Consider the following 16,778-nt stretch of genomic DNA (forward strand, 5'->3'; position numbering starts at 1 on the left):
TCTTTTTTCTATAGGAATTCAGATTTTCAAAAATTTTAAATTCAAACTTTTTGATATTCATAAGAATATTGTTACTATATTCTTCAAAATTATTTTCATCATTTCAATATTCAATTATTATTTTCTAGAATTTTTAACTAAAATTCTTTTATAAATAAAATTTTCAAAAATTTTAATTATAACCTTTTCAAAATTCAATTATTTATAAAAATTAATGCTATATACCTTATGCTTTTAATATTCAATTATTATCTAAAATTTCAACTAAAATTTATTTTTTAAATCAATTTTTTTTACAAAATTCTACGAGAATTCATTAATTTAAAAAATTAAAATACAAAAATTAATAATTTATTGAATAATTGCATTCTTTCGACAAATTTTAATAAAATTTAGATGAAGAATTGCATTTTTCGAGAAATTTAATCAAACTTGTATTAAAAATAAATGAAATTCTGCGATGAGTTTTATTTTTTATGAAAATAATTGAATCCCTGTCGAGAATTTTATTATTTAAATGAAAATAATTAAATTGAATTATTTGCAAGAAATTTATAAGAAATTTGTAAATAATTGATTTTTTCGAAAAAATGTATGACAATTCTTTTTTAAATAATTGTATTCCTGGGAAATTTTTATTATTTATGAAAATAATTTAATGTTTGTGTAGAATGTTATCAAAAACTTTGTTTAAATAATTGAATTCTTTTGGGAAATTTCATTAAAATAATAAATTCAATAATAATTGAATTTCTGCGAAGAATTTTATTACTTTTGGAAATAATTGAATTCTTGTGAAGTTTTATAAACAAATTTTTAAATAATTGAATTCCTATGAAATTTTTATTATTTATGAAAATAATTAAATGTTTGCGCAGAATTTTGTCAAAATTTCTTTTAAATAAGTGACTTATTTTAGAAAATTTTATTAAAATAGTAGATATTGAAAATCATTGAATTGAGGAAAAGTTTTGAAAATAATTAAAATTTTGACAAGAATTTTTTTTTAAATTTACAAATAATTGAATTTCTGCAAAGAATTTTATTTTATTTTGCAAATAATTGAATTCTTGTGAAGAGTTTTATAAAAAATTTTTTAAATAATTGATTTTTTCAAAAAAAAAATGTATTTATCAAGCTAATTGAATTCTTTTAAAGTGCGTTAAAATTTGTAAAATAATATTAAAAAATTCAGTAATTTCAACAGAATTGAAATTAAAATTTTTCAAAAAAAATTAGTTTCACAGAACTATTTTTTAAAAGTATGAAAAATTCAGATTTTCCAAAGATTTGAATTTTGAAACCTTTTCAAAATTCAATTATTTCTGAAAATTGCAATTATCTAAAATTCTTGTCTAAATCCATTCTTTTTAAACTTTTAAATTTAACTAATTTCAGAAGAATTTGAATTATTAAAATTTTTCTACATAAAAACTAAATTCTTTAAAATTTCTATATATATTAAAAAATTCAAATTTAAAAAAAAATTTTTAAAATAAATATTTTTTCCCCGAATTCTCATTCTCTTTTTGGGGATAAATTAATTTTCAGGTAGATAGATATTAATAATCTGGAGATAAAAATAGAGATAAATATTATTACCAACTCTTCGGCGATTTCAATAAAAATTGGAGCATTCAGTGATAGATTAAACTTTTAGTTATTGCTCTCTCTCTCTCTCTCTCTCTCTCTCTCATTTTTTTCTCTCTGATGATTATAAAAAAAGAAGAAGGTTAATTTTACCGATGGCTTCATTCTGGGGTCCTCGTGGTGTCCAAATCGATTGTTCCAATGGGTGAAATAATTTAAAACAAAATCCATCCTTCTTGCTCGGCCTTTCTATCACTTGACACGTATTCAACAATATCGTTCCAACCCAATGACTACTCTGTAAATAAATTAGAAAAAAAATAATTAAACTCAACATTATATAAATGTAAAAAATAATTTTTATACTATTTTATACTATTTCATACTACTTTAACAAATTTATACTATTTTTATATTAAATTTTAATAATTTTACAATATTTTGATAATTTTCCACTATTTTATCTTATTTTAATAATAAATTTTCCACTATTTTATTGCTTTTTATACTATTTGCAATTATTAATTATATTATAGGAAAATTTATACTATTTTAAATTAATGAAGTGTTTTAAATTTAAAGTTAAGTATTTTAAATAAGTTGTTTAAAAACTCCATTCAGAAAAGAGAATTGAAAAATGTTTCCTTTTAATTTTGAAAAGAAATTTAAAAAAATCGTTATTCACTTGTAACTCTAAAAATAAAATGGAATTTACTTTTACTTTTGGACTCTTGTACAAAAGCAGCAATCCAGGTTTGAGAATACACCACAATTTTGTCCAACTTTTTAATGTTCCTCGAATTTTCAGCCAATCGCTCATAACAACAACTGTTGGATCTTTTAATGAACTCAACAGTTCATTTGCCACACGTTTCTTCTCTATTCGATAATTTTTACGTTGTGCCTTGTAGGATTCCTTTCTTGTTAATTTGCACGTCTCCCCCGACTGAAAACAAACATTTTTAATTTATTTATTATTATTATATTTTTTTTATTTCATCTCAGTATTTTTATTATCATTTAGAAAAATTGTTTTCACTCAATTTTAATTTCAAAGAAAATTTCTTTTGAATTTCAACATTAATGAAATTCTAATTTAATGCTTTGAAGATTAAAAAATACAAAAAATTAATCAAACCAAATTGTTTTCAATTAAAAATATTTCTTTCATAATTTTCAGGGTGGCCGCAAGTCAGGGAATTTTGATCGAAAGAATAACCACAAATTAAAAAACTTTGATACATAAATGTCAATTCATATATATAAATGTCAATAAATATTTTTATTTAGACGTTTTTGTAGCTAATATTACTATAGCTCATTATAATGGTGTCGTCACATTTTTCATAAGTTTGGACGTTCTTGCGGACATAATAAGATTTTGTTAACAAACGATTTTTAATTATCTTATTTTTTCCTTTATAAATAAAATTGTTACTTAAAAAGCATTATAAACATTTCAATCAATAATGTAGCATATTAAATAATTCAAAAATTTGTTAACCAGGGAAAATAAAAAATTACTCAGGGAAAAGTCAGGGAATTTTGAAAATAAAATTTTGCGGCCACCCTAAAAAATTTTGAATCTATATAATAATTGAATACTTATAAAGAAATTTTAAGTTTACCCGAATTCGTCAAAATAATTAAATTTGTTGCGAAAAATTTAATTAAAATCATATTAAAAATATTTCAATTTTCAAATTTTCATAAAGAGTTTTATCAAAATTTTCGAAAATAATTGAAATTCTGCGAAGAATGGTAAATATTCAAAAAAATTTTTAAATCATTAAGTTCTTTCCAAAAAATGTATTACAATTTTTTTTAAATAATTAAATTCTTTCGAAAAATTGTATTACAATTTTTTTAAATGATTCAATTAGAGCTGTGCAAAAAAATTTTTTTTTTTTATTAAAATTCTTTAATATAATTAAATTCTTGAGAAGAATTTGATTAATTATCAGAATAATTCAATTCTCATAAAGAATTTAATAAAAATTTTTCAAAATAATTGGATTTCAGCGAAAAAATTTTATTATTTAGGAAAAGTATTTTTCAAAGTATTTAATTAAATTTATTTTCTAATTATGAATTATATTTAAATTTTTTTAAATAATTTAATTTCTGAGGAAAAATTTTATTATGTAATTATGAAAATCATTGAAATCTTGCTAAGAATTTTATTAAAATTTTCGAAAATAATTGATTTTTTTCGAGTAATTTCATTAAAATTTTATTAAAAATATTTCAATTCTCATAAATAATTTTATCAAAATTTTTCAAACAAATTAAATTTCTGCGAAGAGTTTTATTAAAATTGTTCAAAATATGTAAATTTCTGGGGAAAAATTTTATAAATTATGAAAATAATTGAAATTTTGCACAGAAATTTTATTAAAATTTTTAAAAACAATTAATTCTTTTCGAGAAATTTAATTAAAATTGTATTAAAAATATTTCAATTCTCATAAAGAATTTAATAAAAAATTTTCAAAATAATTTGAATTTTTTGACAATAATTGAATTCTTTTGAGAAATTTGTTTGAAAATAATTGAATGTGGAAATAATCAAATATTATTAATAATTGAATATGGAAATAATCAAATATTTTCAATAATTAAATACGAAAAGAATTGAATATGGAAATAATCATATATTCTCATTAATTGAAATTGAATATGGAAATAATCAAATATTCTCAATAATTGAGTATAAAAATAAAATGTAAAAAAATCAAATAAAAAAGTATTTTAAATTAATGAAAAAAAACATTTTCATTCACCGTGGTGAATAATAATATACTAATAATAATATAATAATAACAATTTATTTTCCCGACAAAAAGCACTTTCTACCTCTGAATATTAAGTTGAAAGGAGAAAATATAATTATTTCATTTACCTTCTCGGACGTGTTATCAGGTTTAATGCATTCCCCAGTGGCCGAGAGTCCTGAAAAAGAAGAATAAACGAATTATTTCCCTTTTTGTATAAATTAATTATAGAAAAAAAATGAATACGAAGATAAAAAGACAAAAAATTTAATGAATTAAAATTCAATAAAATTTTGCAAATTTTTCTTTTCTAAAACAAAAAAAAGAAAAGAAACGAAAGAGGGAAAACTTTCTCCATTTATAAGTTAACGTTGCTTAAATGATAACGTAATCCCTTGCTTCTAGGCATTTCTATGACTTCTCACATTAAAGGGATCAACACACTAGATATTTTTCTCATTATACAAGCTAAACGTTGTGAAGTTGTTGACAAGAAAATTAGCTTTTGTGGATGAAACATTGTATTATAATAGGATTACAAATTTTTTATAATTAATTAGAAAATTACATTTTTAATTGCAAATTAGAAATGTAATATTCGTTATTTAAAATTCTTTGAAAATTAATTTTCTATTCTTCAATATTATTCAAATTCGAAAGTATTTTTCTAGGTATTTAAAAATTAAAATAAATATATTTTTATTGTTTCAATAAAAGAAATATTTTTATTATTTCAACAAAATAAAATATTTTTATTATTTCAACAAAATAAAATATTTTTATCATTTGAATAATAAAAATATTTTTATTATTTGAAAATTTAAATGAGAATATTTTCATTATTTGAAAATTTTAATAGAGAATAATATTTTCATTATTTTGAGAAAATTAAAAAAGAATATTTTTATTATTTTTAATATTTGAAAATTAAAAAGAATATTTGCCTTTTCTATTCTACATTCCTATTAAATTTCACTATTAATTTTTCAGTTTAATTACAATTTTCATTTTACAATTTAATTGCAAATTGAAATTTTAACTTTAATTTCAAATTTATATTTCAATTTTTATTTTCGATTTTCATTTCCCCCGCTTTAATCACCGCAATTAAATATAAAATTAAATTTTCTTCTTTAATTTCCTATTTTTTATTTCGAAAAGTTGATTCTGACTTTACAGTAATTTTCCCATTCTTTTAATTTGAATTTCCTATTTTTTTATTTTACTAACGAGAAATAACTGAAAGTATTTTCTTTTTAATATAACAATTCAATTAAAGTATAATTATTTTTTCTCTCATCTAAATGAGAATTTTAGACTTCACACTCGTTAATTAATTTTTAAAAAAGTACCAAAAAGTAGTTACCTAAATTATTTTCCAAATTCATAGTTAGAATTCTTCAAAAATACAATTATTTTCAAAATAATTTTTAAAATACAAAATTTATTGCAATGAAATTTGACAAACATTCCAATTGTTTCAATTTTGTAAAATTATTTTCGGCAAATTAACTATCTTCAAAAAATTTCAATATTACAATTTTTTAAAAATCTCTTTTTTTCAAAATTTCTAAATTAAATTATTCAAAAATTCAATAATTTTTGTTAAATAAATAAATACATGAAATAAAATAAAATAAATTAATAAAGAAATTTAAATAACTCTTGTTATTATTTTACGGGAATTATATTAAAATTTTTGATAATTTCAATTTAAAAACCTTTTGAAATTTTTGTGTGTATTTGAATTTTCGGAAATATGTAATTGAAAATATTGAATTTTAAAAAATTAGAAGCTAATTTTCATTGATTTTCATTTTTAAATTTTACATTTAAAGATTTTTCATTAACATTTTTGATAATTCAATTATTTTCAAAAAATAAAAAAAATGAAATTCCTGTCATTTCCCAAATAGTATGCGTAAAATGTAAAAATAGAAAATCAGATGTAAAAGAAAAGGAAAAAAAAGAGAATAAATAAAATTATTAATTTGGAAAAATTATTCACCTGGGGATAGAGGTGGACCTTCGGTGACGTGCATTGTTGCGGCAAGAGATTCGGACGATGGAAGTTTCGATAGCGATGAGGGATGATGAACTTGTACGCTACTTCGTCGATAGTGTCGATCATCTGCTGGTGCTGCACGTTCATTAAAGAATTTTATCTTCCTAAACACAGGAAGTTTTCTGGGATTTGTTTTTAAATTTTTTTCGTACGAGGATTATTATTGCAATTTCTCTATTTTTAATATTATTAAGACTATTAATATTATACTATTAATTATTCTTTAATTATAATATTAATATATTATTAATATGTTTATTATTTTATTATTATGGATCTTGATATTATTATCAATAATATATAATATAAATAAATAAATAAATAATATTAATTAATATTAATATTATTATTATCAAATTAATTATTTAATATTTTTCTTCTAAATTTTTTTTCTATATATAAATAGAGTTAAAAACCCCTCACTCTATATATGTATATATATATAGAAAAAAAGAGCAATAAATTTTCCTCTCTTTCAAAACGAAAAAATTTCAACATTTCCGAAAAAGATAAAGTCATAATATTGTACATATAAAACAGTTTAAGAAAGATTTTACGATTACTATTACAGTTGAAAATTAGCCCATAAAAAGTATATTAAAGTCATTTTATCTTTGCGATTAAATAAACTATTATTTAAGCGAAGTGAAGACAGAAATTTGTCTTCAATTTTTTTTTTTTTGAATTTTTATGACTTTATAATTGTCAAGCGTAAAAATTAAAATAAAACAAAAAAAAGGTTTTTGAATTTCAATAACATTTATTATTTCATTAAAATTATTTTCTTAATCTAATTAAAAATTATTTTAATTACACTTTGACATTAAAATTGATAATTAATATTTTATTATTAATTTCTTTTTTACTCTGAATATTATAATAAGTTGTAAATTCTGAAAACCAAAAATTTATTTTATTTATTTATATAAGTAAATAAAACAAATTTCTGCGATATTATACAGTCATTAAATGAAAAAAAATTATTGAATAAATTAATGAAATTAATTTAAAGAAAATGTGTAATTTTCCATAAATATTTTGAAAGTAAATTTTGTTTACAAAACAAATTAATTTCAGCGAAAAATGTTTGTAAATAAATAATATTTTAGAAAGAAACGAAGAGAAATTAAGTAGAAAAAGAAAATAATTAAATAAAAATATAAAAGAAAAATCTGCTCGCTTCGCTCGCAAGTTTCAGCGCGCCTCGGGGCGCGCGAATTTTGGTCTTCGCGCTTCGCTCGCAGTCATCTACGACCGTTGTGCATTATTTGCGTTCTTTTCCTTTTTTCTATTATACGTTTTATGGAATTATTTTTTCTTAAAGTTACTACGACTTTAAGGATTACATTCTCATCACATATTTTAAATTTTTGTTGGCTGATAATTGTGAGATTAAGTGAACTTAAATACAAATTTTAGTTCTGGCTGATAGAAAATGTGAAATTATTTTAACTACTAATTATCTTCGCAGAAACATGGTTTGTTATTAAAGAACTTGTTAATACAAGTCGGGTAACAGTGACAAGCCTTAAGCCGCTCACTGCTACTTGACTGGTATTATCCCTTTCAACCACGCGTTCGTCTCCTTATTGCAGCCAGCCCTTCATTTGTAAATAACAATTATTTGTATAAACTGCTGCTCAAATTGATCAAATCATAAAATATCTTCATGTTTTTATGAACAACTTAATTATTTGCAAAATTTAAAAATAACCCTAGTTTTTAGGTGCTTTACATAAGAAAAATAATAAAATAATAAAAACTACTAAGTATACTTCCTATGAGATTCAATGCAATTTGAGGGGTAGAACATATAAATAATTCAAATTGCTTATAAAATTATTATTAAAAATATGAAATTTTTAAATTTACAATCATGAAAATATTTTCATTTGAAAGAGTGAAATACTTTGTGTAATCAGTGTAACTTTCATTAATTTATTGTAAACGCATTTTTAGTTAATAATTATTTTTTAAAATGTTGTAATATTCTGTTATAATGCAAAAAAAACAAAAATTTCAAATTTCAAAAAAACAGTTAAAAGGTTTTTTTGTTCTATTCCAAAATACAGATTTTTATAAAAGTTTTAAGATTTTAAAAATCAATAAAATTTTTTTAACACAGTAGAACTGGTCGGGCCCCAAAAACTTAAAAAAAAAAAAAAAAGTTTTTTTAAAAAAATGTTATAAAGAAAAGTTGTTTGTAAAAAAATTAGTTTTTTGACAGTTATTAAAAAATAACTCGAAAAGTTTTGGGTTGGGCAAAAAGTTGTCAACAGCAAAGTTGTAGCTGATGCAAAGCCGAGAAAAAAGTCTCTGGTAGCAAAATCGCATATGCAAGAATGTCGGAGATAATGGAGTCGGAATATTGATTTTTTGGCAAAAAAACGCACAAAAAATATATATAGAGAGTGATTTTTCTGGAAATTACGAGTTTTTTGTGTTCAAGTATGTTTTTCAAGTATTTTAGGGTGAGAATATGACAAAATCAATTGACTGACTTTTATTCCTTTAAAAAAATTCGATTTTTAGTGTTATTTTAGGATTTTTTTAGTTTTTTTTTTACCATTTAAGAGACTATAACATAGAAAATTGAGTTTTTATGAAAAAATGTTATAGAGAAAAAATGTTTGTATTTTCCTAATATAAAATAATATAAAGTTAAAAATTCTGAAACTTGAAAAAATTGAGTTTTCAAAATTTTGATACTACCGTAGTTTTTGTAGTTTTCACCGAAAATGGCTGGTTAACGAACTTAGCCTTCATTTTTACACCAACTTTAAGTGTGTTAAATTTAAAAACGATCCGATAAGTTTTTCAAGAGTTATCGTGGGAACAACATTTTACCGTCTACAGACGGACAGACAGACAGACGCACTCGCCAGACCATGTTTTTCGGACTCAGGGCACCTCAAAACGTAAAGATTTCATAAAATTAGCAAAAGTCAAAATTCGACCAAAACTAATACCTTCTCATGTGATGAGAATGTAATTAATAAGATAAGAAATTATTTAAATAAAAATATTAAGTAATTAAGGAAAAGAAATTAATTAAATAAACGTATAAAGTAATTAAAGAAAAGAAATTGAATAATTAAAGAAAAACAATGTAATTTAATTTAAACAAGAAAAGTAAACGTTATTTATTTTATGTAATATCAAAAAGTTTTTAAAAATTTTACTACACTAACGATTAAAAAGAAACAGTCGCACAAATCCAATGACATCTCATTAGCGATGGAAACGTAGGAATAAAACAAGCCAAGAAAGTAGGAATTAAATATGAAATGGAAATTAATTAAATTGTGAAAAGAGGAGTAATTAAAGTGAGATGATAATTAATTAAAACAGGAGGATAATCAATTAAAATAAGAAAATAATGAATTGAAATAAAAAAAAACTAAATAAAATGTGCAAAATTAAATAAAATCGATAATAAAAGGAAATGAAGTAGAAAAAAGTAAAAAAACGGAAAGAATATAGAAAATAAAATAAAAAGTACCCGTGTGGAAAAAGCCCCCATCCATCAAGCCCACACGACGTGAGGGCACCCGGCGTAGGCCGACGAGGGCTGATCCATGTGGGCAAATCCATGACGGCCACGCCGAGGGCCCGCATGGATTGCCCACATCATTGACTTGCAAAAATTTCTAAGTCCAAACCTCAAATAATTTTTTATTACTTCAAAATTAATGTTTAGAATGATTATAAACAATGAAAAACACATATTTCACATAAAATTATTTACATTTTTTTGAAAATATTGAACTCACATGGGGGCAAATCCTTGAGGGGCCCGCATGGATCGCCCACATCATTTACCAGCAAAAATTTCTAAGTCCTAATAAAAAATATTTTTTTACATAACAAAAATTAATGATTATAATGATTTTAAACAATGAAAAACACCTTTCTTGTTTTTTTTTGTCATGATTTAATTAAAAAGAGTAAAAATCGTTAAGTTACAATGTTATTTATTAATAATTGAACTTGTTTATTATTAATAAATAATGAATTTATTAAGTTAATTTTGAAAAATAAAGTCGAGGGTAAATCGAGGGCAAAGATGAGGGCGCCCTCATCGATCAGCATGTCGTTTCCATGAGGGGCCTCGCCTGGATCACCCACGTGGGCCCCTCATGGATGTGGGCGATCTATGCGGGCCCCCGGTGTGGGCCAACACCACTTTTCCACACGGGTAGGTAATAAATTAATTTTGTTTCCCACCTTTTTTAAAAAAATTATCATTTTAAATGTATTCAATTTTAAAATTAATGTATTAAATAAATCATTGAATTCTGGCAAAGAATTTTATCAAAATTTTTGAAAGTAATTGCATTTATTCAAAGAATTTTATTATTTATGACAATATTTGAATTCCTGCGAAGGGTTTTATTACAATTTTCGAAAATAATTTAATTCATTCAAGGAATTTTATTAAAATATTAAAAGTAATTGATTTCAAAGAATTTATATTAATAAAGGTTTTGACAATAATATTCGAGACGCATGCTTATTCCCGAAATCTTTTTTGACCAAATAGTTATTTGATATAAAACTACTTAACTTAAAATTCACATAATATGGACATTATTTGACATAAATTTCATTGCACACAAAAACCATTTAACATAAATATCATTTGTCATAGAATTCATTAAACAGAAATATTATGTTACATAAAACTCAGATAACTTAATTCCCATTTGACATAAAAATTATGTAACATAAATTTCTATTGACATAAAAATCATTTAACAGAAATTTCTTTTAACCTAAAACTCATTTAAAGTAAATTTTATTTGTTATAAAATTCATTTGACATCAATTTCATTTGGCATAAATGTCATTTAACGTAATTCTCATTTGACATAAATATCATTAGACATAAAATTAACTTGACATATGTTTCATTTGACGTGAATATCATTTAACATAATTATTATTTAACGTAAAATTAAATTTATATAAATTTCATTTAGCATAAATTCCATTTAACATAATTCTCATTTGGCATAAAATTTACTTGACATAAATTTCATTTGGTATAAATCCCATTTAACATAATTTTCATTTGACATAAAGTTCATTTAACATAAAAGACATTTAACACAATTCTCATTTGTCATAAAAGTCGTTCAACAAAATTCTCATTTGACATAAAAATCATTTTACACAATAGTAGATTGTGCATCAAGGGAGGGAAATCAATTTTCCTCCCGAGTTGCACATACTATATTTTCTAACACACGTATACCGAAAGTACAAACGCGGCAGTTTGGTTGTTACTTTTGAATGTATAGTTGTAGCTGGGGGCGGTATAGTTACAACTGGTGGTAACTGAAAGTTTGTGAAAAGCTTGAAATAACTAAACTAACAAAAACAGCGTAAGTTACGCAACTAGCGTAAGTTATGTAAGTTACGCAACTTATGTAAGTTACGTAAATTATGTATTGTTTTTAACCTAGAGGGAATGTACATTCCCTCCCGCTCGCAGGGAATCATACACTTTTCTCCCGCTTGACACGTAGGAAATGGAGTACTTTCGGTGCGTGTGTTAGAAAAATTACATTTTACATAAAAATATCGGCGCCAATTTTAAAAGTAACCAATTAGATTTTATCAACAACATTGTGATTCGCCAATTTTGAAATTCGCGCCTATATTTCTAGTTCAAATGATCTTTATGTAAAATGAAATCTATATGACATCTGAATTTTATGTAAAATGAGAATTATGTGTAATGACTTATCCGTCAAATGAAATTGATATCAAATGAACTTTATGTCAAATGAAAATTATGTTAAATGGGATTTATACCAAATGAAATTTATGTCAAGTATATTTTATGTCAAATGAGAATTATGTTAAATGAATTTTAGGACAAAATAAAATTTATATAAATTTAATTTTACGTTAAATAATAATTATGTTGAATGATATTCACGTCAAATGAAATTTATGTCAAGCTAATTTTATGTCTAATGATATTTATGTCAAATGAGAATTACGTTAAATGACATTTATGCCAAATGAAATTCATGTCAAATGAATTTTATAACAAATAAAATTTACGTTAAATGAATTTTATGTCAAAAGAAATTGATGTTAAATGATTTTTATGTCAATAGAAATTTATGTTACATAATTTTTATGTCAAATGGGAATTAAGTTATCTGAGTTTTATGTAACACAATATTTCTATTTAATGAATTCTATGACAAATGATATTTGTGTTAAATGGTTTTTGTGTGCAATGAATTTTATGTCAAATAATGTGCATATTATGTGAATTTTAAGTTAAGTAGTTTTATATGAAATAACTATTTGGTTAAAAAGATTTCGGGAATATGCATGCGTCTCTAATATTCTTGCGAAGAATTTATTAAAACTTGAGAGAATAATTTATTGAATTCTTTCGAAAAATTTGATTAAAATTGTATATTGTAAATAATTGATTTTTTGGAAATAATTTTTCTACTTATAAAGATATTTGAATTTTTGAGAAGAATTTTACTTTTTATAAAAATTTGAATTCTTTCGAAAAATGTTATTAATAATTAGAAAAATAATTGAATTCTTTCGAAAAATTTTATTAAAAATTAAAAAAAACAATTTATTTCTTCGTGAAATTTTATTCAAATTTTAGAAAATAATTGAATTGTTTCGAAAAATGTTATTAAAAATTAAAAAAATAATTAAATTCTTTCGTGAAAGTTTAATAAAATTGTATTGAAAATAATTGAATTTTTGGAAAGAATTTTTTTGTTTATAAAAATAATTGAATTCTTGTAAAGAATTTTACTTTTTATAGAAATACATATTTGAATTGTTTCGAAGAAATTATTAAAATTTGAGAAAATAATTGAATTCTTGAGAAAAATTTTATTAAAATTGTGTTGAAAATAATTGAATTTTTGGAAAGAATTTTTCTATAATCATAAAAATATTTGAATTCTTGAGAAGAATTTTACTTTTTATAAAAATTTGAATTTTATTTATTTTATTATAATTTGAGAAAATAATTGAATTCATTCGAAAAATGTTATTACAAATTAAAAAAAATAATTGAATTGTTTCAAAAAATGTATTCAAATTTGAGAAAATAATTGAATTTCTTCGAAAAATGTTGTGAAAAATTTAAAAAAAAGTAATTGAATTCTGTCATGAAATAAAAAAATTTGGAATTTACATAATAATATTAAATTGAACATCATGTTTTGCGCGTTACATTTGTTGCTACAGTAAATAAAGGAAATAAAAAATAATAAAGTATATAAGATCCAAAAAAGAATAAATTTCAATATAATGAATAAATAAAATACAAAAGTAGTATATGAATAAAATATTATATAAATAATATAAATTTCATAAGAAAATAAAATAAATTGTTAAAAAAGAATAAAATTTGTGTCAAGATAATTTATTCAGCGAATAGTTAAAAAAAAGAAAGAAATAGAACAAAAACATATTTCATTCTTTGAAATTTTGTAAAATGACATTGCAATTTATTATTATTCGCACGCAAACTTTTCATAAAAGTTCAAGTTCAAACTATGTTATAATAAATGTAGTTTTAATAATTGCAGGTCAAAGTATAAAATTATTTCTATTATTATAATTATTTTATTATTACTTTTATAATTGTAACAATTACTATTATTACTAATAATAATTTTTGTTATTATTATTATTAAAATAAAAATAATTATTATTATTATTAAAAATAAAAATTATAATTTTTATTATTAATTTAATAATAATAATTATTATTATTAATCACTATTATTACAATAGACAAAATAAATTTTCTTACCACTGCTAAGTGATCGAGTTACATTTGGTGGGGTCATTGTTTTAAATGTTTCCGTCGATGTGCCAACAGAAGATGATGAATGTAAATCCGAATGTGATCGACGATCACCACCAGGAACCATAATTGGTGTCGAATTCATTTTTATTTATTTTTTCTTCCTTTTCTTTTCTTCAAGTCATCGAAAACAGAACAAAAGAATAGAGAAACATAAGTTAATTACTGCTTTTCCATTTTTATAACTTTACATAAAAGTTGCTTTGTCGCAAACTATAATATATAATTTGTACGATATTCTGTAAAAAAACAAATTTTTTTTCTTTAAAAATTTTATAAACAAAAACACTTGTAGAATAAATTATAAAATTCCATCCAATTATTAATTACTATTGGAAATTTTATTGCGAAAAATTAATAAACAATTTATAAATAAATTTATAAACAAATAAATTTAATCCTACAATAACTTTTTTTGTAAATAATTTTAATTTATTTAATTATGTAAATTAATATAAATAATTCACTGCTTATTTTAGTTAATTAATATAAATAATTCAGTTTATTTTAGTTAATTAAATTTTAATTAGTAAATAAATTTCAATTGCTTTTTAATTTCATTACTGCGACAATTTTATTAAATTTACTTTTTAGTAAATTCTTTTATTTTCGACTGTCAATTCCTCTTTTTTTTGTAAATTAATTAATTTTTGATTGTCAATTTCTTTTACTATAATTACTTTTTGTTTTGATAACTGAATTATTCATTTACTTTACTTTTAATTGTTTTTTCACTAATAGCATTGTTTGACAATTGTTACAAAAGCTAATGAAAAGAAAATAATTTCCAAACCTCTTTTGACACTCCTTGATGTGTTTATTAAATATTAACTCGAAATCAATAAAAAAAAAGGGCAAAGTTAACTCGAAACTTTTGCAGATCGTTATTAATAGACTTTTTTTTTGCAAAGTATAGAAAACAATTATTTACTGCACTGCAGTAAAGTTGTACCTTGTTTTGTTTTTTTTTCTTTCCTTTCGTCACTAAAACAGAATTCTCGAGTAATTTTTTGATAAAAAACAAATCCTTCACAGAACACAAAATGTCAGGAAAAAACAGGTTTTGTTAATATTTTTTTTGAAAAAAAGAAAGAGAAAAAAATATAAAAGCTGAGTCAGAATATGAAAAAAAAACACTATTTGCGGTTTATATACATAGTTATTTTCTTTTTAAATGAAACCGATTCACTTTTTCGAAACAAGTCTTTGAGTTTTTGAAGTTTTCTTTATTCGAAAAAAGGAACGCAATTTGTCGCACTTTGTTTATCGGAAAATTTATTATTACGAATGTGTCAAAAACATGGAAGAAGCATGCTGTAGATTTTTCACTACGTTCTTATTTTCTCTCCACTCGGCTTTTTAACATCGTTCACAATTGTATATTTGTGTCTGTGTAAATAGTATATAAAGTAGTCTTCTTGATATAAAGTCTCTCCTCGTTTATACGCATTTTTGTGCGCGAGCGCGATAAACTTGAACACCCCTTTAGTTGGAATTCCAACAACGTTATTCGATTGATCCCACCTGCAATTGTGCGAATAAGAAATAGCCTATCATTTTTCCCCACATTCTTCACCGTATATATGAAAAAAAACCGCGGAAACAAAATTACTTAAAAGAAAAAAAATTCGTTTCTTTTCTTTCACGCCCCCATATCACTATCTTTTAACAATAAACACTATTTAATATTTTACAATACACAAATAAAAAACGAATCTTAACCTCAAATTTATAATATATATTTAAAAAACTATATATTATAATAATTTCAATATGGAATAATCGGAATAATTTATAAAGAAAATAAAATTAATACCTTGATTAATAGATCCAGGAGTTGTTAAAACTTAAGACAGTTTATTTTACAGTTGATAGAACAGAAAACACGTGTCCCTTTTGTTTATATAAATAATATTGTTGCAACAAATTGAAAACACCAGAGAGAGAGAGAGAAAGAGAGAGGTTAGAAAATCACGATTCACGGATGCGGGACATGACTTTACGGTTTTGTCGGAGTACACGAACAACTTTGAGAATTAGATGTTTACTTCTTTATTGCGGGAGGAAATGGGAATTTTATAGAAAATAATGAACACTTGATTGAAAAACTGATGACGTTTTTTTGAAAAAAAGATGACATATGACGCACACACGAGCAGGTCCTTTGCACTGCTGTTAACATGCTGTGAAATGTGAATGCAGCCGATTATCGGTTTCGATAACTGCGAGTTCGAGATAAAATGGTGGACGCGCGAGAATTTAAATTCAGTAAAGAGAGTATATATAGGGTATATAGTAATAAAAATGGTACTACTAGTAATAATAATAATAATAACAACAGTTATGATAATTAATAATAATAAACGATAATTAATAATACTAAATGATAAAAAAATAATAACAAATAATAATAATAGAAACACTAAAGTGAAAAATTGTAAAAAATAAATGCGAATAGTTGTAAGAAAAAAATATTTTT

The 16,778-nt window shown here is 22.4% G+C and overlaps 1 protein-coding gene across 5 annotated transcripts in view; it reads right to left on the minus strand.

Moving 5' to 3' along the window:
* LOC122498807 (oxysterol-binding protein-related protein 8) overlaps nt 1-16,500 on the minus strand; it is a 70,844-nt gene extending 54,344 nt beyond the window's left edge. Inside the window, exons 1-6 of one of the 5 annotated variants that reach the window (XM_043606748.1) lie at nt 16,116-16,500; nt 14,246-14,413; nt 6,373-6,504; nt 4,493-4,542; nt 2,312-2,536; nt 1,744-1,888 (exon numbers count right to left, since the gene is read on the minus strand). In XM_043606748.1, coding sequence (XP_043462683.1) covers nt 1,744-1,888; nt 2,312-2,536; nt 4,493-4,542; nt 6,373-6,504; nt 14,246-14,384 — 691 coding nt within the window. In that variant the 5' untranslated portion in view covers nt 14,385-14,413; nt 16,116-16,500. Of the gene's footprint in view, nt 1-1,743; nt 1,889-2,305; nt 2,537-4,492; nt 4,543-6,372; nt 6,534-14,245; nt 14,414-15,251; nt 15,759-16,115 lie in introns of those variants that run through there. The other 4 variants (XM_043606729.1, XM_043606739.1, XM_043606757.1 and 1 more) reach the window with 4 other exon arrangements.
* Between the last annotated feature and the right edge of the window lie 278 nt (nt 16,501-16,778).

This window comes from Leptopilina heterotoma, unplaced genomic scaffold (assembly GCF_015476425.1).
Source record: "Leptopilina heterotoma isolate Lh14 unplaced genomic scaffold, ASM1547642v1 Lhet_100, whole genome shotgun sequence".
Taxonomy (NCBI): Eukaryota; Metazoa; Arthropoda; class Insecta; order Hymenoptera; family Figitidae; genus Leptopilina; species Leptopilina heterotoma.